This window comes from Mastigoproctus giganteus, chromosome 4, assembly GCF_048544385.1.
Source record: "Mastigoproctus giganteus isolate SK-2022 chromosome 4, ASM4854438v1, whole genome shotgun sequence".
Classification (NCBI taxonomy): Eukaryota; Metazoa; Arthropoda; class Arachnida; order Uropygi; family Thelyphonidae; genus Mastigoproctus; species Mastigoproctus giganteus.
Genome location: NC_143578.1, coordinates 190,013,076 through 190,038,053, shown reverse-complemented (window position 1 = coordinate 190,038,053; position 24,978 = coordinate 190,013,076). Strand labels below are relative to the sequence as shown.

The 24,978-nt window shown below is 37.2% G+C and overlaps 1 protein-coding gene across 1 annotated transcript in view; it reads left to right on the top strand.

Annotated features, from left to right (window-relative positions):
• LOC150087275 (TATA box-binding protein-associated factor RNA polymerase I subunit B-like) overlaps nt 1-24,978 on the top strand; it is a 308,013-nt gene that overhangs the window by 44,666 nt on the left and 238,369 nt on the right. Inside the window, exon 4 of the mRNA XM_090372434.1 lies at nt 11,856-11,982. Coding sequence (XP_090228560.1) covers nt 11,856-11,982 — 127 coding nt within the window. The remainder of the gene's footprint in view (nt 1-11,855; nt 11,983-24,978) is intronic.

Sequence of the window (24,978 nt, the reverse complement as noted above, 5' to 3'; positions counted from 1 at the left end):
AATGAATCCAACACCGAACCCTGGGGACTTCACTAACAACATTAGTCCGTGAAGAGCATTGTCTGCTGATAACCACTCTTTGCTTCTCCCACTTAACCATCCCTTTATACATAGCAGCAACGTTCTCTTAATGCCACACTGTTCCAATTTGTACAGCAGTTTTTATGTGCAACAGTATCGAAAGCTTTCCTGAAATTCAAGTATATGATATCAGAATTATTGTTTGCATCTGGTTCCTTTGTCGCTGCATAATAGTATCCAGTCAAATTGGTCAGACAAGATTTCCCCTTAATAAATGCATGCTGTGACTAAAATATTACTGCACTCCTGTCTCGATGGCCCTAAGTTACTTCTTTAACTAGTGACTCTGTTATTTTCTCTGAAACAGAAGTTAAGCTAACAGATCTGTAATTCCTTATACCGTGGATTCCGGTTATTTGGGCCACTGGTTAATCGGGGCAGCCGTTTATTTGGGGCAAATCTTAAAAAACAAAAACCAATCGAGAAAATAGGCAGGGTTTACTTCGCTTAATTGGGACAAAATGCTGTTTAATCGGGGCAGGAGACCTCAGCACTGGAGATTACCCTACGATTGTCTCCAACCGTACCACGTAGTTCGGTCGGATTTCTGGAGGTCACAACCATAAAACAATAAAAACAATTAGCAGTCACCTGTTTATTGGGCTTTTCTGTTAGTGCAATCTATCATAAACGGACAGTAAACACGATCTTATTGAATTTGCGATAATACCGGCAGCTGGAATTCTGTATGTTATTATGGTAAAATGTGTTTACACTTCCATGGAATCTTCAATCATATAAAAAAAATAATTTTCAGAATCTTCTCTTCATTCCTATTTTTAAAGCTTCCTAATTTGTTACTCCGTTCTCACTTGCGCGTGTTGTGTTACTTGCAATTTGTGTGTGCCCTGTTCTTTGTTATTGATTGCTTATCTTTTTACTGTTTTAAATTTCAGCCCCCCACCAACAAATGTCAGTGAACAGAAATGTCAACTAGTTTAGTTAGTATGTACATATTAGAGTACGTATTAATTATTCCGATTATCACGTATATTCTTCCGATTTTCACGTATCATTTAATTTTTTAATTGGTAAGGTAATAAAGGGTAAATTTGTACTTAATATATCTTTACTTTTATAGCCTGTGGATAATATTCCTCCTATTTTCGCTAATTAGAATCGCTGTTTAATAGAATTAAAATTCAATTCAGAAACGTGATCATAATGACCGGCGCTTACTGCACATCGTATAGTGAACGGTACTTTACTATTTTGAGTTCGTCGTAACGTGATTTGATTGTACAGTGAACTAATTGTAAGGGGGGGTAAATTGTATTTTTAACTATTTACGTGAAACTTCGGATAATTGGGGCAGCCGCTTAATCGGGCCAAAATGCACTGGTCCCGATGTGTCCCAAATAACCGGAATCGACTGTATCACCCTTTGTGAATCAGGGATACATTCGCACATCCCCATTCCACAGGAACCTCTGCTGAATCAAAGATGCTCTCATAATTATGGCTTAGGATTTGCTTATCTCCTTTGTTGCCTCCCTTAATATAATTGGATAGATCCCATCCACCTCAGGTGCCTTTTTTATGTTTAATTTCAACAATTTCTCTTCCACTTGTCAGTTATGAAAATCATTTAGCACCTTGTTAGAGTTTGATATTATTATTATTTTTTTTTTTTTAATGAAAACCCCAAACATGAAAGGTATTAGAACCTATAGTTAGGAGAGAGAGGTATTAGAACCTATACGTCTGGCATCCCGATCCCCCTCCCTAAAGAATTCCTCATGTGTGGATGTAGATATAAAATACCTATTCAGCCTTTCAGCAACCTAAGAAGGACCATCATCATTTAAAGCATCAACATCAAATATACCAATGTGATTCATTTCCTTACTTTCTTCCTTCCTTCCTTCTCTTAATGTAAGTAAAGAAGTCCTTGCTGCTGTTCTTGGCATTTTCTGTCAGAGACTTCTCGTAATCTGCCCTGGCTTGCTTAACTTTCTGTGTAACTCGAATATAGACTAGTTTATATCTACCATAGGCTTCTGTTATCACCTGGTAATTTATATGCTACTCAATAGTTCAACAATGTAGGAGCCGACCGGGCTAGCCAAGTAGGTAAAGTGCATGCCTGTCAACCCAAAGGTCGCGGGTTCGATTCCCGCCTCGGGCTTGGATCACAGTAAAATGCAAAACCTCTGGGAGGTGCATTATGGCCATAGAAGCTGATGTGCCAACAACTAACGAGAGAAAAAAAAAAAAAAAAAAAAAATCAATGTAGGTCTAAGCCTTGAACAGTATTTCTTAGTTGGTATGAAAAGCCTAGTAACTTCTATGATTATTTCCCTGGATGCTTCCCATTTAGAATTTGCTGATGGTATAATCATCAGTTGGTCCCACTATATAGAATTTAAAATGTCTAAGACCATTGTATTCTCCTTTACGAAAAAAAAAACCCTTACCCATTACATTTTAAAGTAAATCCCACATCAATACACTGTGATCGCTGTCAATTAGCGGTTCTTTTACCTGCAGATTCTTAATGCATGATGAATCACTGTAATCAGATCAAGATTATTGCTCTCTCTTGTTGACTCTCTAACATGCTGTTGTAGAAAACAGTCATCCAATAAATTCCCAAAAACCTTGCTAATGTATGAGTGACCAACCACAAGTTCCAGTTAAAATCTTCAATTATAAGACATTCTGAAATTCCCGCCTGTAACCAACACCTACTGTCATTTTTGTTTTCCAATGCTTATGTCACAACAAACTGGCTCAACATTATACTGGCCACGCATGGTAACTGGCTCCTCTGCCTTAAATCTTATGTGCTTCTTATCTAAGAGCATAACCTCTCCTCCTCTACTGTCCTGTCTGTATACATTGCACTCCCCATTTTCTAATTTTGCATATCTTATATCTGAGTGACACCACATCTCTGACTTCTCCACAATGTTTGCATTTTGATGATTTGACCAGAACTACAAATTCATCAAATTTATTTACCATGCTCCTAGCATTGGTGTACAAGCAAGTATATATGCACCTGTTCTTTCACTAGTTACCACAGCTCATGTATTTCTTTTTCCCTGGTGACCCACAGCACGCTTTGATATCCCTAGCACCTTGCTTTATGGGTTTCTGCATATTCTAGTAAAAGCAGTTCAAGACTCACTAGCACTTCTATTTGCAGCTATTGTTGGTCTGTTTATCCTCCCCAAGCTAGCAATTTTCTGACCCACCTAACACTTCATCAATAGCATCAGCAAATATTCTTACACCTTTCTATTTAAGTGTATCCTATCCCTTTAGAAGCAGTCTCTGCTATTAACCAGCACAGGCCACACTTAGAAAAATTCTACTCCATGAGCCTTACACAATCTCCCAAGGTCCGAATTGATTGGCAAGGATCTCATTATATATTCCCTCCTATCGTGCCTGGGTAGAATCGTAGACACTTTCAAATTTAATCCTAACTCGCAAGTTTTCCTCAACATTGCCCATACTCATTGAGTAAGTCGGTAAATCTCCTACTCTTAATGTCCTTAGGGCCAACATGTACAACAATATCATCTTTGGTGCCCTTAAAAAATTATATCTGCTCTACTTCATCATCTTTTGCCTCTGGCAGACATACCCTGGTTCTATTTCACCTATCTTTTTTTTGCACAATATATTTCCCATTTCCCTGACAATAGAGTTACTGACAGTAACTACATCCTGTGGGACTAGTGCATTCTGCCTTGGGAGTTGCTGCTGTGTTTCCTGATATGCATGCGCAAGCTCTGTCACTGGGAGGTTGATGGGTTCCGTAACTTAATTTCTTTGAGGGCATCCACCCTGTTTTTTCAAGTTCTCATAAATGCCCATTGGAACTTTGAGATGAGAACGAGAGTAGCGAGAGTAGCTAATTGAAGAAATTGAGAACGAGAGTAGCCTTGTGCAGGCAAAGTTTTTTTACTGCTCCTGGAATAGAGAAGTTTTTTTCTGTCTTATTAGCTTAAATTGGCATATTAACTTATTTTCTAGAGTAGCTTTATATTCCTAGTTATGATACTTAGTTTAAAGTTAAACTTAGATAGAGATTTTGTAGGTATTACTTAGTATCAGTAAGGGTATCAAATCCACGTGTTACAAGTTGCAGCTCCGCTGAACGAGACGTTTTTTAGCCATATTTAGCCGCTTTATTGCCCAATTGTTATATCAAATTATTTTCTATAAGTAGCTTATAGACCTATTCAGGATCCTTAGTTTATTCTGAATTGAGACAGTGAGATTTGGAAGTTAATTAATACTTAAGTGTCCGTAGATTTACCGTTCGTAACTTGCTGCCATTGTTATAAGATACGTTATATCCTGAACTAGATAGCATAGTATAGTATATAATATAATATTGTCAATCAATCAATCAGTAAAATCTATTAATCTTGTTAAACTTCATTGTCAATTAAATTGTACTTTTTAACTAAATACATATAACGACTTAGATTACAAACGTAACATAATTATTTAATACATAACTTGATAAGGAAGTTATATAAACGGAACTTGTAGATAATACACGATACTGAAAAATATATATAGTGTTATAACTGTGTTGGGATGCAAGTTTAGGGTTATAATTTTGTACTGAAATTGAAATTTTATTGAAATTAAATCGAAATCATGACTCAGACCAGAGCAGCAAAGCAAAAGGCTCAAGCTAATGGGAGTGCTGTGGCTCAGGGGAGAGCTGAGGGGGGCAGTTGCCCTCTGAATCACAGCCTTTTAAAATGCACTGCTTGCATGATGTTTGTGGGGTAATCGGGTACGGGACATGATATTGCCATGGGGATGTCTTTGTGTGTGCATGATGTAAGGAGTGTAAGGAAATCAGGCGACAATTCAGCGTTGTTATGGGCCTATATGAGAGCTTGAAGGACAAGGTGGATGCCCTCGAAGGATCTAAATTGAGGGGCCCATCAAACTCTCAGCTGCCCACATCAATGTCAGAGCTTGCACTTGGTCATCATGCAACACAGTGGCAACCCCCTAGGCAGAATGTGCTGGTCCCGTCCCACAGGAAATAGTAGTTGTTGGTGACTCTATTGTCAGTGAAACGGGGAACACGCTTTGTAAAAATGATAGGTGGAACAGGACCAGGGTATGTCTGCCAGGGGAAAAGGTTGATGACGTAGAGCAGATATCATCTTTTAAGGGCACAAAAGGTGATATAGTTGTACACGTTGGCACTAATGATATTAAGAGTAGGAGACCGGCAGAATTACTTAACAAGTACAGGTCACTGTTGAAAAAAAAAGCCGTGAATTAGGGTTGAATTTGTCTGCAATTCTGAAGTGTCTGCAATTCTGTCCAGACACGATAGGAGGGAGTATATGATGAGAGCTTTGTCGATCAATTTGGCCTTGGAAAGATTGTGCAAAGCTCAAGGGGTAGAATTTTTTTCAGTCTGGTCTGTACTTGTTAACAGGAGAGACTGCTTCCACAGGGATGGGATACACTTAAATAGAAAGGGTGCAAGAATATTTGCTGATGCTATTGAGGCAGTGTTAGGTGGGTTGGAAAACTGCTAGCTTGGGGGGGGGATACAAGGACTAATAGATTAACAGTAGCCACTGGCAGAGGTGAAAGTGATTCTTGCACTGCTTCTATTGGAATGAGCAGCAGCCTGGAAAACATGATGCAGGATATTTCAAAGACTGCTGATCATTGCGGTACAAGTAAACACATGGGTTTTTTTAGGGTAGCTAAGAATAGAAACAGGTGCATGTATACTTGTGTGTACACCAATGCTAGGAGTTTAGTAAATAAATTTGATGAATTTGAGGTTTTGCTCAAAACATCAAAGGCAGATATTGTTGGGATATCAGAGACATGGTGTCACACAGATATAAGGAATGCAGAACTGGAATTTGGGGAGTACAACCTCTACAGAAAGGATAGGAAGGGAGGACGGGTTATGCTATTAGTTAAAAAACACATAAAATCCAAGGAAGTGAAGCCAGTCGACATCGATGGACAGGTCAGTGTCGAGTCAGTTTGGTGTGACATAAGCATGGGTAAATCAAAATTGAGAATAGGAGTGTGCTATAGGCCTAATGACTCTGATGAGTATAATAAGATAGTGTAAGGGAAATAGAATGGGCCAGTAAATCAGAGAGTCTTATAATGGGGGATTTTAATTTCCCAGATATTGACTGGAATTTGTGGGTTGGTCACTCACACACTAGCAAGGCTTTTGTGGATTTATTGGATGATTGTTTTCTACACCAGCATGTTCGGGAGGCAATTAGAGGGAGTAATAATCTTGATCTGATTATCAGTAGTGATTCTTCATGCATTAAGAATCTGCAGATAAAGGAACCACTAGGTGGCAGTGATCACAGTGTGCTGAAGTGGGATTTACTCAAGGAGGTAACTACCATCAGAGGTAAAGGGAAGGGTTTTTGCTTTCGTAAAGGCGACTATGATGGGCTGAGACAGTATTTAAATTCTATACAGTGGGACCAACTGATGATGTTACCAACAGCAAATTCAAAATGGGAAGCATTCAAGGAACTAATCTTGGAAGCTACCAGGCTTTACATACCAACCAAGAAATATTGTTCAAGGTTCAGGCCTAAATGGTTGTCAGATGAACTAATGAGACATGGCAGAGAAGAAAAATGCATGGGATACATACAAATTAATGGGTGATGTGGAAGCCTATGATAGATATAAGTTGGTCTGTAACCAAGTCACAAAGGAGATTAGGCAAGCAAAGGCAGATTATGAGAAATCCTTGGCAAAGGATGCAAAGAAAAACAGAAAAGAGTTCTTTACCTATTTAAACTCAAGAAGGAAAGGGATGAATCAGATTGGTCCACTGGATGTTGATGGTTCAACAGTTGAGGATCCTGCTCAGGTGGCTAACAATCTAAACGAGTATTTTGCATCTACATTCACACATGAGGAGTTATTCAGGAAGGGGAATGTTGTAGGTGAAGTAAACATTGGCAGTGAGCTAGATGATTTTCTAATAACTGAGAGGAAAGTGGAGGAGAAATTGTTGAGGATAAACATAAAAAAAGCACCCGTGGTGGATGGGATCTATCCAGTTATATTAAAGGAGGCAGCAAAGGAAGTAAGCAAACCCCTAGCCATAATTATGAGAGCTTCTTTGGACTCAGGGGAGGTACCCATAGACTGGAGATGTGCAAATGTAACCCCAATTCACAAAGGAGGATCAAAGGCTGACACAAGTAATTATAGACCTGTTAGTTTAACTTCGGTTCCAGGAAAATTAATGGAGGCACTGGTTAAAGAAGCACTGCAGGATCATCTGGACAAGAATTCAGTTATAGCTCAGACACAGCATGGTTTTGTTAAGGGCAGGTCTTGTCTGACCAATTTGATTGGATACTATGATGTAGTCACAAAAGAACTGGATGCAGGGAATAACTTTGATATTATATATTTGGATCTTAGAAAGGCTTTTGATACTGTTGCGCATGGAAGACTGCTGCACAAATTGAGTGGCAGAAGACAGAGAGTGGTAATCAATGGACACTGCTCAACGTGGACTAATGTTATTAGTGGAGTTCCTCAGGGTTGAGTGTTGGGTCCATTGTTGTTTTCTGTATTTATAAATGATATAGATGATGGTATATCAAGCTTAATGTCCAAGTTTGCACACGATACAAAGGTTGGCAGGGTTGTTAAGGACACTACTGATGCTATGCTGGTGCAACAGGATCGGGAAAGGTTGAGCAGATGGGCTGAGAGGTGGCAAATGAAGTTTAACCTTGACAAATGTAAAGTACTACATATGGGAAACAGTAACCCCAGATCAACGTATCAACTCTGTGGTACTACGCTGACAGTGGTAGAGAATGAAAAGGACCTGGGGTAATTGTGCAGGCAGATATGAAGTTCTCTGAGCAGTGCAGATGAGCTGCAAGAGTAGCTCATGGTGTCTTGTCAATGATATACAGGAATTTTTCTAGCAGGGATAGGGATGTGATTATTCCCTTGTATAAGGCATTGGTCAGGCCACACCTTGAATACTGTATACAGGTCTGGAGGCCTCATTTCAAGAAGGATGTAGAGCTGCTGGAACAAGCGGGCAGTTGGTTTGTGGAATAGACTTCCATCACTTGTTGTTGAAGTTGATAGCCTAAACAAATTTAAGGCTCAGCTGGACAGGTATTTCGAACGAATGGAGGGGTAAAATGGGAGTAGTGGTTGTTCTTTTTTTTTGGCTGATGCTGAATAAGCTTGCTTTCTTGCATCATATGCCTCTACTAATGCTAATCTCGTATTGTGCTCTTCCTTCATAATGAGTTGCCCATGTATTGCACTACCTGGAAAGAGTAACACTTCACTAATAGAGAAGGCTATTGTTACTTGTCTTACCACCACCCACTGATGAAAAGCCAACTACCTTTGAAACGGTGCCGTCTGGGTGGTGGTACTCACTGAGAATAAGTAATAATAGTCTTCTCTATTAGTGAAGCGTCACTGATTCGAGGTAGTGCAATACATGGGCAACTCTTGTGAAGGAAGAGCACAATATGAGATACAGACGAAATGATGCCTTTCACACTACAATCGTAGTTGTTCTTTAAAAAGTTATCTGTGGTGTATCTACACCGATATTATATTTATTAATTAATTTCCATACCTCTTTATTGCATGCGTTGCAATATATTATTTTTCCATCCGTTTGGTATGTGTCTTTAGACTCTTCTACAGAAGAAATCCAGAAGTAGCGCCTCCGTAGCCAGGTGGGAAGGAGCAGCAGTTCGTAGCAGATGCTTCTTGATTAGACTGGGGTTCAAGCCCGTCACCACCAAATACGGAGGATGCGGAAAAGGTCAGGGAATGACCACCGCATATTCCCAGAGCAATATGGCCTTAGTTGCTAATGCTCCTAAAAATCAAAAACAAACAAACAACAGCTGAAGTTTCTACTCTATAAAATAAGTTGAACTAATAATTCGTTGAACTCGGTATAAGGCGAAACTACTGTCAAGTTTTTTAAATTATAGCTAAGATTACCCTACTGTGTGGTTGTGAGTGAGTGAGTAAAGAGCTCATCAAAATAACTTTGGGATTTAGCTGCTCTTGCCCGCCAACGCTGGAATGTGAAATGATTCAATGTAAATTCCCACGGTTTTTTAGAAATATATTTTAAATCAATTTGATAAATAATTTGTCGATTATCGTAAGATGAAATATGAAAGTTTTATGTCAACAAGTATAAAATATGATATTTCATATTTTTTTGAAATTATGACCTAATGTATAAAATATGATGAAATATGAAATTATAAACATGCTTCTTTATGATCCTCAGACCATGTAACATGGTCCCACTAAGTTTCATGCCTTTATGTAAACGAAAAATGAATATGATAATACATAAAAATCCGAACCCTAGTTATTAAATATATATTACAATATTGAATTTATGTTATATGCATTACTTTATGCCATTTACATTATATGTATTACGTGATTGAGTTTATGCTATAAAGTTACGCTTTTAAAGTTATAATAGCTAATAAAACATCTATTAATGCTAACCTGCGTTATTCGAACTTTTGAGATACCTAATTTACCACAATTAGACACTAGAATTCCCCTTCTACACATTACAGTACAAAGTTACAAGATACGCTATTCATGCCAAATTACTGACACAAAGCTTCTACCTGTATTAAATAGTAACTTACAAAATCTCTAGCTTAATTTAAAAATAAACTAACGAATATGACTAGGACTATAAAACCATTTATAGAATATGATTTAATATGTTAATTAGGTCAATAAAATGGCAATTTTTCAAAACCTTATCTGTTCCCAGCAGCTCAGAATTCTTCAACTTGTATATGGATAGTTTTATTTGAACATAGGTATTCCCTTCCATTTTGAAGTTTTTTTAAAAATTTATTTCAGATTTGGCACACTTTTGAAATGTGTGAAATTTGAATATTAAGCATGTTGCTAGCTTTCTATAATAAGTAAATACAGGCAGTTCTCGCTTTACGAGTTCTCGGGTTTACGAGTTTTTTTTCTCCAAGTATCAAGTGTGAATAAAATCTAAAATGGAACATTAATTGCAAAAAATGGATGTTAAACATTCATAACTAGCGCATTTTAAACCACATGCGTAGCTGTACAATGCAGTGTACCCCGCTTTACGATATTAATCAGTTCCAGAGACACCATCATATCGTTAAAATATCGTAATGTGAACCCAATAACACATTGTTTTTTGGTAATTTGTTTCAAGATCACAGAAGTTGAAATTTTTGCTGTATAACTAAGCTATTTATCTCTCTAAAATGTCATTTTTAAAGTCATGAGCATGACCTTAAGGCCATATAAAAGGTCGTGAGCATGGTTTGTAATTTGTATTAGTTACCAATTCAAATCATTAAAATGTGCTACACTTTTATCGTTATCATATGTTCCGTTATAAGAATCAATTATTACAAGCCTTTGTGATATTTTTCTAAAGCACATTTCTGGAGGTCACGACCATAAAAAAATAAAAATAATTTGCACTTTCCGGTTTATTGGGCTTTTCTGTTACTCCAAGCAATTATAAACGGGTAGTAAACTCGATGTTATTGCATTTGTGAAAATACCGATAGCTGGAATTGTGTGGTTTTTTGCGATATTATGGTGAAATGTGTTTCTCCTTTACTGAAATCTTCAATCGTATAAAAAACATAAATAAATTTTCAGAATCTTCTCTTCATTCCTTTTTTTTAAAACTTCATAAACTTTTTACTCCATGTGAATCATGTTAGTTGCAATTTGTGCGTGCCGTTAAAACATGCTTATGCATGCTATTGAAATTTATAAAGAAAATAGAAGATTACCTTGGAAACAAATGCCTCTTGAAGCATTTCTGAAGAAGACGACTCCTTGTGCAACAAACCGAGTGCCGAGCCGATTATAAGTGATCAATGAGTGTGCATTTAGTCGATGATGAAGAATAAACATTCTTTAAAATTTGTAAGTCATAAATAAGTTCTTTATTATTATAATTTGCTTGATTTTACAGGGTACATTTTAATTTCTTTGGATAAATCAATCATTGTTTAAACATAAACTATTAGTTAACTAATTGCATTGTTGAGAACGTAATCCGTATTTTTAACCTTATGTCTATGTGAAATAAATTCCCACTTTACGAGTTTTTGCTTTACGAGCGCATGCTAGGAACGAATTAACCCGTGAAGTCGAGAACTACCTGTATTACCTTTCATGGTATTATTCAAAAATAATAATGAATCTTTTGAAAATATATGATTTATGACTGTTGAAACCATTGGTTATTGTTAAATCGTGTGGTAGAGTTATAAATAACTTGAATTAGAAACAGCTTTGTAGTGTCAGTAGCAGTTAGGTTACTATGCTTGTGTTACTATGAGATACAAGTAGAATGAACATGGGGGATGTACCTTCTGTGCACTCATGCTATCATTTTCCCACTCTCTGGGAAAATGATAAAAATTCAAAAGCCATACTCCAAGTAAAAATTTGTCTATGGTCTGTAGTCTCCTGAATGGTTGTTTTATAAAGTTTATACATGCACATAAGAATATAAAAACAGAAAGATGTAACTTCAGTGTCATTACTATATTTTCTAATGGGCTATTTTAAAAATTTCATTAATGAGATAAAATGATTGAATAGTTTATTAAATATTTCTCATATAACATGATACTATTATTGAAGCTATGATTTTTATGAATTTTGTTTGATAGGTTACATTGTATAATTGAATGCCACACTACCCTGTTTCCCTTCCCATTTTACAGAGACTATCAAGTTAATGTCTTAAAAAAGATATGGCTATCCCGTAGGAGAGTAGCTTGTCGTCCTCAGAGACGAAAGCATATGTATGGTTTTCTGCTTGGCAAGAAAAAGAAACTTCATTTCAGAAAGGTTTTTTTTGCTAAATTTTAGTCTGAATACTTTTTTAAAAATTTTTTTGTAATTTAATTCATTCATTTTCCTTTTATCTATAATAATAAAAGAATGCATGTGAGCATAATACTTCAAAGACTATAAAACTTGACAAGAAAAAGAAACTACATTTTGGAGATGTTTTGTTATTTTTTACTAAATTTTAGACCAAACATTTTTTTTTTTTATATGAGAAAATTTCTTTTAACATAACTCATTTGATCAAATTAAACATATTCAAAAAGTATGTACCACAAATAAATGAAAGAAAGCTTTAAATCAATTGATTGCCCACATTAAGATTAGAACACATTAAATATTGAGGTCAATTAAGATCATTTATTAAATATTCACATCAGAAAAAATTTCCTCATTAATTTTACAAATATATATTGTCTTTGTTCCGATCTTAATGATGTCCATTTTCACTTACAATCTGCTGAGCCCCACATACTTTTTCTGACAGTTTCAATTGTCAATTGCTTAAACCACTATTCATCTCACTTGCCCTATCTATTCACTCTACGAAGCTTTCACTTCAGAGTTGTTTGGGCACATGCTGCCCTGATAGTCCTAGTTTAAGACTTCAATTTGGAACTTCCTTTTTTTGATTTTCTCTGGCTTAAAATCTGTCAGCCCCATTCTTCCAAATTCATTAGTTGTCTTCGTCAGTCTCCTCCTGATCCCTCAGAACTCTTTGACATCCTTTATTCGAAACTACTTTCTACAGTCCAACTTTCCTAACAGTAAGGTAATTTTCCTTGGATTTTAATGCTAATAACTCCAGTTAGCTTCAGTTTTCCAGTTCCACTGACCCAGTTGGAACTGGAAAATTTTCTGAAAAACATTCTGAGGCTTTTGCAAATTCTGACTGCATGCAGCTTGTTCATTTAACTGTCAGAGTAACAGACAACCCTAACTACACACCCAACACTTGATCTCTTCCTCACCAAGAATTCTCGATGTACATGATCAATGTTAGTAGTCCTCTAAGCACTTCAGGTCATAACTTGGTGATGGTCTCCTCTGTAGTGGAGCTTTTCTCACATGCACATTCTCAGCCTTGCATTGTTTGGCATTACAGGAATGCAAATTGGGATGGTCTGTATGATTTCTATTCCTCTTTTCTTTGGTTGGTTTACTGCTTTAAATCTTCTAATCCCAGTGTTTGCTCAGATCATGTCAGTGAAATTATTCTTGTAGGTATATATTTTGAATTTACCTTTAAAATCTCTTTCCTCATTTAAACCTTGGTTTTCCAATAAATGTGCTAAGGCTGCTCAAGGTAAGAATATAGTTAATCAGACAACTGAATTTTTGATAGGCTAAGCATAGAAAACTTGTTTGTTGTCCAAATGGTACTCCTGCATTCTGGTCTCTTGCTACCACTATTGGCTGCAAATTCTGTCTGTCAACACTACCACATTCTGTTGCAATGTGATGGTTCTGTAGTATCCTCAGCTAAACACAAAGCTGACTTAATAGCATCCTACCCCCTTCTGTCATATCCAATACACTCCACTCGATCTGCCCGTGGTCTTCTGACAAGGATGTTAGAAGAACTCTGAACATATACTAAGAAAGCTCCAGGTCCTTATGGCATTTCTCTGCATGTTCTCCAGACCTGTACTCTTGGACTTGCTCTTGTTCTGTGTTAGCTTTTTTCACTTTCTTATTCCACTGATGTGTTTCCTTTTCCTTGGAAATTTGTTCATATCCAGCCAGTTCTTAAAAAAGAAGACAAATTCCTCTCTTCTGATTATTGTTGCCCCTTTGCATTTACCTTTACTCTTTCTAAATTAATCAGCTACCAACTCTTAAACTATTCTTTCCTTTCACTTGATCAACAACACTGGTCAGCAAAAAAATTAAAAAAAAAAATTACTCCTGATTTATCCCTGTTAAAATTCAGGGTGTAGATTTGTTGTTAATGAATTCAAATATGGCAACCATATTGCTGGCATTTTAAGGAAGAAAGGATTTAAGGAAAAATTTTATGAAAAAAGATTTCATATATTTTCAGAAAATGTTACGTACTGTACTAAATATTGAACAATGATTCTATTAACCTTATTCTGTTTAAAAAAATGTTTATCTATAACAAAACACTTTTGTCATTTTTTGCCTTTTATAATTGTTCATTGGCATCTCCTGTACGAGATTCCAACAGTAGCCTGCCAACATATTTGGACTTCATTTTCCCTAGTATCTTTTTTCCATTTGAGAAATATTTTAGTGAAACCTTTCACCATGTTCATTGGAGACCACTCCCAAGTTTTTAGAAAAAAAGTCTAAATAGCAATGTAGGAAATGAAGCTTTGACATGTTGCACCCAACTCTTTGTAAGCCAAAATTAACTCATCCACAATTTCACTGTAATTTAATGATTTCTCATTGCCCAAAAAGTTCCGAAAGACGTTTTCGAATGCCTTCCAGGCTCTTGTTTCTGTAGCATTTAATTTTTTTTTTTTTTATATGAATTTTTCATCTTCAAATAGAAGTTTGATTTGAGGACCCACAAAATTCCTTCTTTTATCTTGGCCTCAGTGATTTAAGGGAACTTTTGCCTTAAAAAGGGAAAATCATTTTTTGTCCATTGCTTTCACAAAAAATGTTTTTATCAAACCAAGCTTGATGTGCAATAGATTTTTGACTTATCCATTAGCAAAGGCACATGATGCAAGAAAGCAAGCTTATATAGCACCAGCCAAAAAAAACAAAAAAAAAAAAAAAAACACACACCCTTCTCATTTCACCATCCACTCACTCCAGATGTTTGTCTAGTTCTGCTTTCAATCTATTTAAGCTATCACTTCTACAATGACGGATGGAAGCCGACTGGGCTAGCCAGGTGGATAAATTGCCTGCCTGGCAACCCAAAGATCGCGGATTCGAATCCCACCTTGGACTTGGATCAGAGTAAAATGCAAAAACTTTGGGAGGTGCATTATGGCCACAGAAACCGATGCGCCAACAACTACCGAAAAAAGACAGATGGAAGTTTGTTCCAACAATAAACTACCCCCTGGCTGAAGAAAAACTTCCACACATCTGTCCTACAACTGTCTTTCCTCAATTTGAATTTATGCCCTCTCAGGCGATTATTCTCAGCAAGAGGAAGAATCCCATCAGTATTGAGCATGCTCAAACCATTCAAAGCTTTATACACCTCAATCAGATCACCTCGCAGGTGCCTAGTCTCCAGACACTGTAATCTGCAAAACTTAAGCCTTTCTTCATAAGAGCAACCCTTTGTTCTATTCACTAATCTTATCTGCCCTTCTCTGTACTCGTTCCAACAGCTCTACATCCTTCTTAAAATGAGGCCTCCAGACCTGTATACAGTACTCAAGGTGGGGCCTGACCATTGCCTTATACAAGGGGATAATCACCTCCTTATCCCTCTACAAAAATTCCTGCATATCATTGACAAGACATCATGAGCTGCTCTTGCAGACCAGTTGCACTGCTCAGATAACTTCATATCTACCTGCACAATTACCCCCAGGTCCTTTTCATTCTCTATCACTGTCAGTTTAGTACCACACAGTTGATACGTTACTCTGGGGTTACTGTTTCCCATATGCAGTACTTTACATTTGTCAATGTTAAACTTTAGTTGCCACCTCTCAGCCCACCTGCTCAACTTTTCTAGATCCTGTTGCAGCATCAGCGTACTGTCATTAGTGTCATTAACAATGCTGCCAACCTTCATATCATCTGCAAACTTGGATATTAAGCCTGATATACCATCATCAATATCCTTAATAAATACAGAAAACAACAATAGACCCAACACTGAACCCTGGGGGACACCAATAATAACATTAGTCCACGAAGAGCAGTGTCCATTGATTACCACTCTGTCTTTTCCCACTCAACCATCCCTTTATCCATAGCAGCAATTTCCCTCCAATGCCACACTGCTCCAATTTGTGCAGCAGTCTTCCATGTGCAACAGTATCAAAAGCCTTTCTAAGATCCAAATATATGATATCAAAATTATTCTTTGCCTCTTGTTTCTTTGTGACCACATCATAGTATCCAATCAAATTGATCAGACAAGACTTCTACTTAACAAAACCATGCTGTGTCTGAGCTATAACTGAAGTCTTGTCTAGATAATCCTGCAGTGCTTCTTTAACCAGTGCCTCCATTAATTTTCCTGGAACAGAAGTTAAACTCACAGGTCTATAATTACTTGTGTCAGCCTTTGATCCTCCTTTGTGGATTGGGGTCACATTTGCACATCTCCAGTCCATGGGTACCTCTCCTGAGTCCAAGGAAGCTCTCATAATTATGGCTAAGGGTTTGCTTACTTCCATTAATATAACTGGATAGATTCCATCCACCCAGGTGCCTTTCTTATGTTTATCTTCAACAATTTCTTCTCAACTTTACTCTTAGTTATTATAAGGTTATCTAGCTTACTGCCAGAGTATAATACACCTCTGAATTCTCCTCCCTGAACAACAACTCATGTGTGAATGTAGATGCAAAATATTCATTTAGTTTGTTAGCTACCTGAGCAGGATTATCAACAGTTGAACTATTGATATCAAGTGGGCCAATCTGATTCATCCCCTTCCTTCTAGAGTTTACATAAATAAAGAACTCTTTGCTGTTTTTCTTTGCATCTTTTTGCCAAAGATTTCTTGTAATCTGTCTTTGCCTGCCTAACCTACTTTGTGACCTGGTTACAAGCCAGCTTATATCTATCATAGACGTCTGTGTCACCTGTTAATTTATATGCATCCCATGCATTTTTCTTCTTTTCCACATGTCTAATTAGTTCATCTGACATCCATTTAGACCTAAATCTTGAACAATATTTCTTAGTTGGTATGAAAAGCCTAGTAGCTTCCAATATTAATTCTTTGAATGCTTCCCATTTCGAATTTGCTTTTGGTAACATCATCAATTGGTTCCACTGTATAGAATTTAAATACTGTCTCAGACCACCGTAATCACATTTGCGAAAGAAAAACCCTTCCCTTTACCCCTGATGGTAGTTGCCTCTTTGAGTAAATCCCACTTCAGCACACTGTGATCACTTCCACCTAGTGGTTCCTTTATCTGCAGATTCTTAATGCATGAAGATACTACTGATAATCAAATCAAGAGTATTACTCCCTCTAGTTGCCCCCCAAACATGCTGATGTAGAAAACAATCACCCAATAAATCCACAAAAGCCTTGCTAGTGTGTGAGTGACCAGCCCACAAATTCCAGTCCAATATCTGGGACATTAACATATTATATGTACTGTACATACATATGTATTCAACTTTTACTCGTCAATATCTTCATCAGAGTTCAATATTTTCCACATAAGTGACACTAGGTGCAGATGAGGTAAATGGAAGGGTGTCTGATAATGAAGAAAAGCTGGGTTTTCCATTTTTTAAAAATATGTTTTTATAGAAGATTGCACAGTTAGTTTCTTTTTTCTTCAAAAATCTCACTGTAGCATGCTAGACAGTCATAAATGCCTCTTTTCACTTTTGCAATTCTTTCTATATTTGCGTCTTCTTCAATTATTGTCAACCCCTCAGAAATTGATATAAAGCAGCCATTTTCTGCCTTGTTCTGGGAAGCTGTGGAATATCAGGTTCTTTTGTTACTTCAGAATTTTGATGTGTCTCTATTTCAGTTATTTCATAAGTTGTTAATTCTTCAAAATGTGAGTCCATAAGCTCTCTCACATCAGTCACTTCATTTCTTCGGTCACAGGTTCTACTGGCTCCCCAAAATCACTTAAATTATTCATAAACTATGGACACAAGTTTTTCCACAAACCATTTAAGTTTGTTTCCTTCACATCTCCCCCCTCCCAGGCACCAGCAATGTTTTGCAATGCATTATAAATGTTATATGACTTAGTTTTATTAACCAAGAACGTGATTAGACCGGGGTTTGAGCCAGTAACCACCAAATACGGAAGATGCGGAAAGGTCATTCCCTGATCACTGCCACCTAATGGTTTCTTTATCTGCAGATTCTTGTTATGCAGCATCAGCCAAAAAAAAAAAACCCTTCCCATTTCGCCCATCCAGTCACTCCAAATGTTTGTCTAGTTCAACCATAAATTTATTTAAGCTATCAACTTCCACAACAACAGATGGAAGTCTGTTCCAGCAACCAACTACCCACTGCATATCCTCGGAGCATTATGGCCTTAGTTGCTAATGCTCCTAAAAACCAATAACATAACGTAACATAACATTAACCAAGAACAGTTCAGTATAATTATTATATAATAATTTTCTGCTAATTATTGTAATAAATACATTTTATAAAAGTTTATTTATTTAAATCTTACAATTATGTTTACTATACATTTATTTCATATTTATAAAGGACTCTACCTAATGACGACTTTAAGAAATTTTTAATTAATTGTGACGTTCGTTATAGCGAATGTTCATGAATCAAACATTCGTAAACCGAGAGTTGCCTATAATGAACACCTGAACACAAAAATAGTAGGCCAGCAAATCAGAATGTCTTATGGTGCATTTTAACATTCCACATATTGACTGGAACTTGTGGATTGGTCACTCACACAGTAGCAAGATTGTTCTGTATTTTTTTGGATGATTATTTTCTATGCTAGCATTAGTTAAGGCATACAATGCAAGAAAGCACGCTTATACAGCATCAGCCAAAAAAAAAAAAAAAAAACCCATCCCATTTCGCCCATCCAGTCACTCCAAATGTTTGTCTAGTTCAACCATAAATTTATTTAAGCTATCAACTTCCACAACAACAGATGGAAGTCTGTTCCAGCAATCAACTACCTGCTGGCTAAAGGCAAACTTATGCACATCTATTCTACAACTATCTTTCCTCAATTTGAATTGATGTCCCTTCAGGTTCTTAATCTGAGCAAGCGGAAGTATCCTGTCAGTATCCAGCCTGCTCAAACCATTCAAGGCCTTATACACCTCGATTCGAACACCTCGCAGGTGCCTAGTCTCCAGATGATGCAACTTGTAGAACTTAAGCTTTTCTTCATAAGTGCACCCCCTTTGTTCCTCTCACCAATCTTGTTGCCCTTCTCTGTAGTCGTTCTAGCAACTCTACATCCTTCCTAAAATGAGCCCTCCAGACCTGTATACAGTACTCAAGGTGTGGCCTGACCATTGCCTTGTACAAAGGGATAATCACCTCCTTGTCTCTCCTAGCAAAATTCCTATGTCATTGACAAAATTCCATGACCTGCTCTGGCAGCCTGTCTGCACTGCTCAGAGAACTTCATATCTGACTGCACAATTATCCCCAGATCTTTTTCATTCTTCACCTCCCTGAGTGTACTACCACACAGTTGGTACATTTCTCTTGGGTTACTGCTACCCACATGAAGTACTTTGCCTTTGTCAATGTTAAACTTCAGTTGCAACTTCTCAGCCCATCTGCTAAACTTTTCTGGATCTTCCATAATCCTGTTGCAGTAGCATACTATCTTTACTGTCATTAACAACCCTGCCAACCTTTGTATCCTCTGCAAACTTAGACATTAAGCCTGATATACCTTCATTGATATCATTGATAAATGCACAAAACAATGGACCCAGCAGTAAACCCTGGGGAACTCTGCTACATTAGTCCATTTATTACCACTCTCTGTCGTCTTCCACTCAACCATCCCTTTATCCATTTCAGTAACTTGCCCTTAATGCCATACCACTCCAATTTGTACAGTAGTCTTTCATGTGCAATGATATCAAAAGCTTTCCTGAAATCCAAGTATACAATATCAAAATTATTTTTTGTATCCAGTTCCTTTGTGACCACATCATAGTATCCAATCAAATTGGTCAGACAAGACTTCCCCATTACAAACCCATGCTGTGTTGAATTATTACTGCTGTCTTGTCTAGATGATCCTGTATCACCCCCTTAACCACTGACTCCATTATTTTCCCCAGAATAGAAGAAGTTAAACTAATAGGTCTATAATTATTTGTGTCGCCCTGTGAACCCACTTTGTGAATTGGGGATACATTTGCACATCTCCACTCCATGGGGACCTCCCCTGAATCTAAGATGCTCTCATAATTATGGCTAAGGGTTTGCTTACTTCCCTCACTGCCTCATTCAATATAACTGGATAGATTCCATCTGCCGCAGGTGCCTTCCTTATGTTTAACCTCAACAATTTCTCCTCCACTTTGCTCTCCATTATTACAAAATCATTTAGCTCCCTGTTAGAGTTTAGTAAACTTCTGTCCTCCCCTTCCTTACGGAATTCCTCATGTGTGAATGTAGATGCAAAATGCTCATTGTTTGTTAGCTATCTTAGCAGGGTGATCAGCAGTTGAACCACCAACATCAAGTGGACCAATCTGATTCATCCCCTTCCTTCTAGAGTTAACATATTATTTAAATAAACTGAATGCACAAGGCATAATATTTAAGAGATTAAGATTCTATATAATATCAGTGTAGATACACCATAGATAACTCAAAGAACAACTACGATAGTAGTGTGAAAGGCATAATTTCATCTCTTTCTCATATTGTGCTCTTCAACAACGAGTTGCCCATGTATTGCACTATCTTGAATAAGTAACGCTTCACTAATAGAGAAGACTTTTACACAACGGATTGCCCCTGTATTTCACTACCTCGAATAAAGGAAGAGCACAATATCAGATACAGATGAATGAAGCCTTTCACACTACTATTGTAGTTGTTCTTTAAGAGTTATCTATGGTGTATCTACAGTGATATTATATAGAATATTAAACTCTTAAATATTATGCCTTGTGCATTTAGTTTATTTAAATATTATCACCTACACCTTTTGGCATCTCTCATATTGTGTGATTAACTTCACAACTGGGTTATCATGTTTGCAATACCAGGGTACCTGAATGAAAGGTCAACTAGCTTTGAAACGGTGCCATCTCGGTGGTGGTGCTCACTGAGAATAAGTAACATTAGTCTTCTCTGTTAGTAAAGCGTTGCTTATTCGAGTTAGTGCAATACATGGGCAACTCGCTGTGAAGGAAGAGCACAATATGAGATACAGATGAAATGATTCCTTTCACACTATTATCGTAGTTGTTCTTTAAGAGTTATCTATGGGGTATTATCTACACTGATATTATATAGAGTTTACATAAGTAAAGAACTCTTTGCTGTTTTTCTTTGTGTCCTTTGCCAAAGATATCTTGTAATCTGCCTTTGCCTGCCTAACCTCCTTTGTGACTTGATTACAGACTAGCTTATATCTGCCATAGGCTTCTGTGTCGCCTGATAATTTATATGCATCCCATGCATTTTTCTTTTCTGCCACGAGCCTCATTAATTCATCTGACATCCATTTAGGCCTGAACCCTGAACAGTATTTCTTAGTTGGTATGAAAAGCCTAGTAGCCGCCAAGATTAAGTCCCCGAAGGAAGGCTTCCCATTTAAAATTCACTGTAGGTAGCATCACCAGTCGATCCCACTGTATAGAAATTAAAAACTGTCTGAGACCACTGTAGTCACCTTTACGAAAACAAAAACACTTCCCTTGATCCTTGATGGTAGTTACATCTTTAAGTAAATCCAACATCAGTACACTGTGATCACTGTCACCTAGTGGTTCCTTTATCTGCAAATTCTTAATGCATGAATAATCACTGCTGATAATCAGATCAAGGGTATTACTCCCTCTGGTTGCCTCTTGAACATTTTGCTGTAGAAAACAATCCTCCAATAAATCCCCAAAAGTCTTGCTAGCGTGCTAGCAAAACTTTTGTGAATTTATTGTGTGCTAGCAAGACCAACCCACAAGTTTGTTCCAGTCAATATCAGGAAAGTTAAAATCCCCCATTATTAGACATTCTGATTTACTGGCCCATTCTATTTCTCTGCACAACTGTTCATTGTACTCATCAGATTCATTAGGCCTATAGCATACTGCTGCTCTCATTTTCCCTTTCCCAGTGTTTATTCCACACCAAACTGACTCAACATTGCACTGTCCACCCATGTCAACTGGATGCACTTCCTTACATTTTGTGTTTCTTAACTAACAGCATAACCTGTTCTCCCTTCCTACCCTGTCTATCCTTTGTGTACACATTGTACTCCCCAAATTCCAATTCTGCACTGCTTATATCTGTGTGACACCATGTCTCTGATAACCCAACAATACCTGCCTTTGATGTCTTGATCAGCATGTTAGACAATGGGAGAACGTAATACTCTTGATATAATTATCTGCAGTGACTCTTTGTGCATTGGGAATCTCCACATAAAGAGCGCCTCCGTAGCCAGGTGGGAAGGAGCAGTAGTGCGTATCACATGCTTCTTGATTAGACTGGGGTTCGAGCCCGTCACCACCAAATACGGAAGATGCGGAAAGGTCAGGGAATAACCATCGCATATCCTGGAGCAATATGGCCTTAGTTGCTAATGCTCCAAAAAACCAAAACAACAACAACATCCACATAAAGCATCCACTAGATGGCAGTGATCATAATATATTGATACACAGTCAACTTATATAACAAGATATAACTGCTGTCAAAGGTAAAGAAGCACGGATTTTGCTTTTGTAAATGTGATTGTAGTGTTCTCAATTTTTAAATCCCATAAAATTTTTAATATATATAATTTTGATTGCAACTGAACCAACTGATGGTGTTACCAACTGCGAAATCTGAATGTGAAGCATTCAAGAAAGTGAAATGTAGAACTACTAAGTTTTAATACCACCTAGGAGATACTTTAAAGATTTAGATCTAAACGTACGTCAGCTGAGCTGATGAGACTAGTAGCAGATACGAGAAATGTATATATGTAATGTTTATAAATTATCATAAGATATAGATACCTACAGTAGGTAGAAACTGGTCTGCAATCAAGTGACAAAGTATGTTAGGCAAGCTAAAGCAGATTACGGAATTCTGTGGCAAAGAATGTAAAGAAACTAGCAAAAGCTTTTTTACTTAAATCAACACTATAAGGAAAGGGATAAATCAGTTTATGCACTAGATATGAATGATATAACTGTTGATGATGCTGTTCAGGTTGCTTGCTGACAAAGTGAATAGGTATTCTGCATCTACAGTCATATGTGAAGGAATTTTTAGGAATTTTTATGCAGATAACTGAAGTATTTTAAATTCTGACAGGGAGCTAAATGATTTTGTGATAACTGAAAGTTAAATGGAAGAGAAATTTTTGAAGCTGTAAGTAAATAGCACCTCCGAGGCAGATGGGATATAACTAATTATTAAGGGGGCAGCAAAATTTGTAATGAAATATTTATAATTATGAGAGCATTCTTGGATACAGCGGAGGTCCCTATGAATTGGAGATGTGCGAATGTCTCCCCAATTCACAGAGGGGAAGGGGGATCAAAAGGTGGTCAGTAATTACAAACCTTTGACTTCTGTTCAAGAGAAAATAATGGAGTTACTGGTTAAAGAAGTAATTCAGGGTCATCTAGACAAGAATGCAGTTATACTGCATTCAAAGCTTGCATTTGTAAAGGTGCAGTCTTGTTTGACCAATCTAATCTAATTGCATACTGTGATGCAGTATCAAAGGAACTCAGTGCAAAAAAAAATAATTTTGACATCATACACTTAGATTTCAGAAAGGATTTTAATACTGTACCATATAAAGGGCTGCTGTGAAGCAGTGTGACATTAGGGCTAAGTTTCTGCTATAGATAAAGGGATGGTCAATTGGGAGAATACAGACTGATTATCATTGGCCACTGCTTTTTGTATTATCATTAGTAGAGGCATATGATGCAAGAAAGCAGACTTATTTAGCATCAGACAAAAAAAAAAAAAAAAAAACCCTTTCCCATTTCACCCATCCATTCACTCCAAAAGTTTGTCTAGTTCAGCCACGAATTTATTTAATCTGACAACTTCCACAACGACAGATGGAAGTTTGTTCCAGCAATCAACCACCTGCTACCAACCTTCGTATCGTCTGCAAATTTGGACATTAAGCCTAACATACCTTCATCAATATCATTGATAAGACAAAAAACAACAATGGGCCCAACACGGACCCCTGGGGAATGCCAGTAATAACATTAATCCATGAAGAGTAGCATCCATTGATTACCACTCTGTCTTCTCCCACTCAACCATCCTTTTATCAGTTGTAGAACTTGCCCTTAATGCCAACTTGTACAGTAGTCTTCCTTGTTCAATGGTATCAGAAGCTTTCCTAAAATTCAAGTATATGCATCCAGTTCCTTTGTCACCACATCATAGTATCCAATCAAATTTGTCGGACAAGACTTTCCCTTAGCAAACCCATGCTGTGTCTGAACTATAACTTTTGCCTTGTCTAGATGATCCTGCAGTGCTTATTTAACCAGTGACTCCATTGTATTCCCAGGAATGGAAGTTACACTAACAGGTCTGTAATTACTTGTATCACCTTTTGATCTCATTGGCACATCTCCAGTCACTGGGGACCTTCCCTGAATCCAAGGATGCTCTCATAATTATGGCTAAGGGTTTTCTTACTTCCTTTGCTACCTCCCTTAATATAACTGGATAGATCTGATCCACCCCAGCTGCCTTTATTATGTTTAACTTAAACAATTTCTCCTTCACTTTCCTCTTAGTGATTACAAAATCATTTAGCCCTCTGCCAGAGTTTGATAAACTTCTGGCATTCCCCTCCCCGAATAACTCCTAATGTGTGAATGTAGATTCAGAATACTCATTCAATTTGTCAGCTACATGAGCAGAATCATCAAAAGTCAAACCATCGATATCAAGTTGACCAATCTGATTCATCCCTTTCCTTCTAGAATTTATATACCAGTAAGTAAATAAGTCTTTGCTGGTTTTCTTTGCATCCTTTGCCAAAGATTTCTTGTAATCTTCTTTTGCTTGTCTAACCTCATTTGTCACTTGATTACAGACTATCTTATATCTATCATAGGCATCTGTGTCTCCTGATAATTTATATGCTTCCCATGCATTTTTCTTATCTGCCACA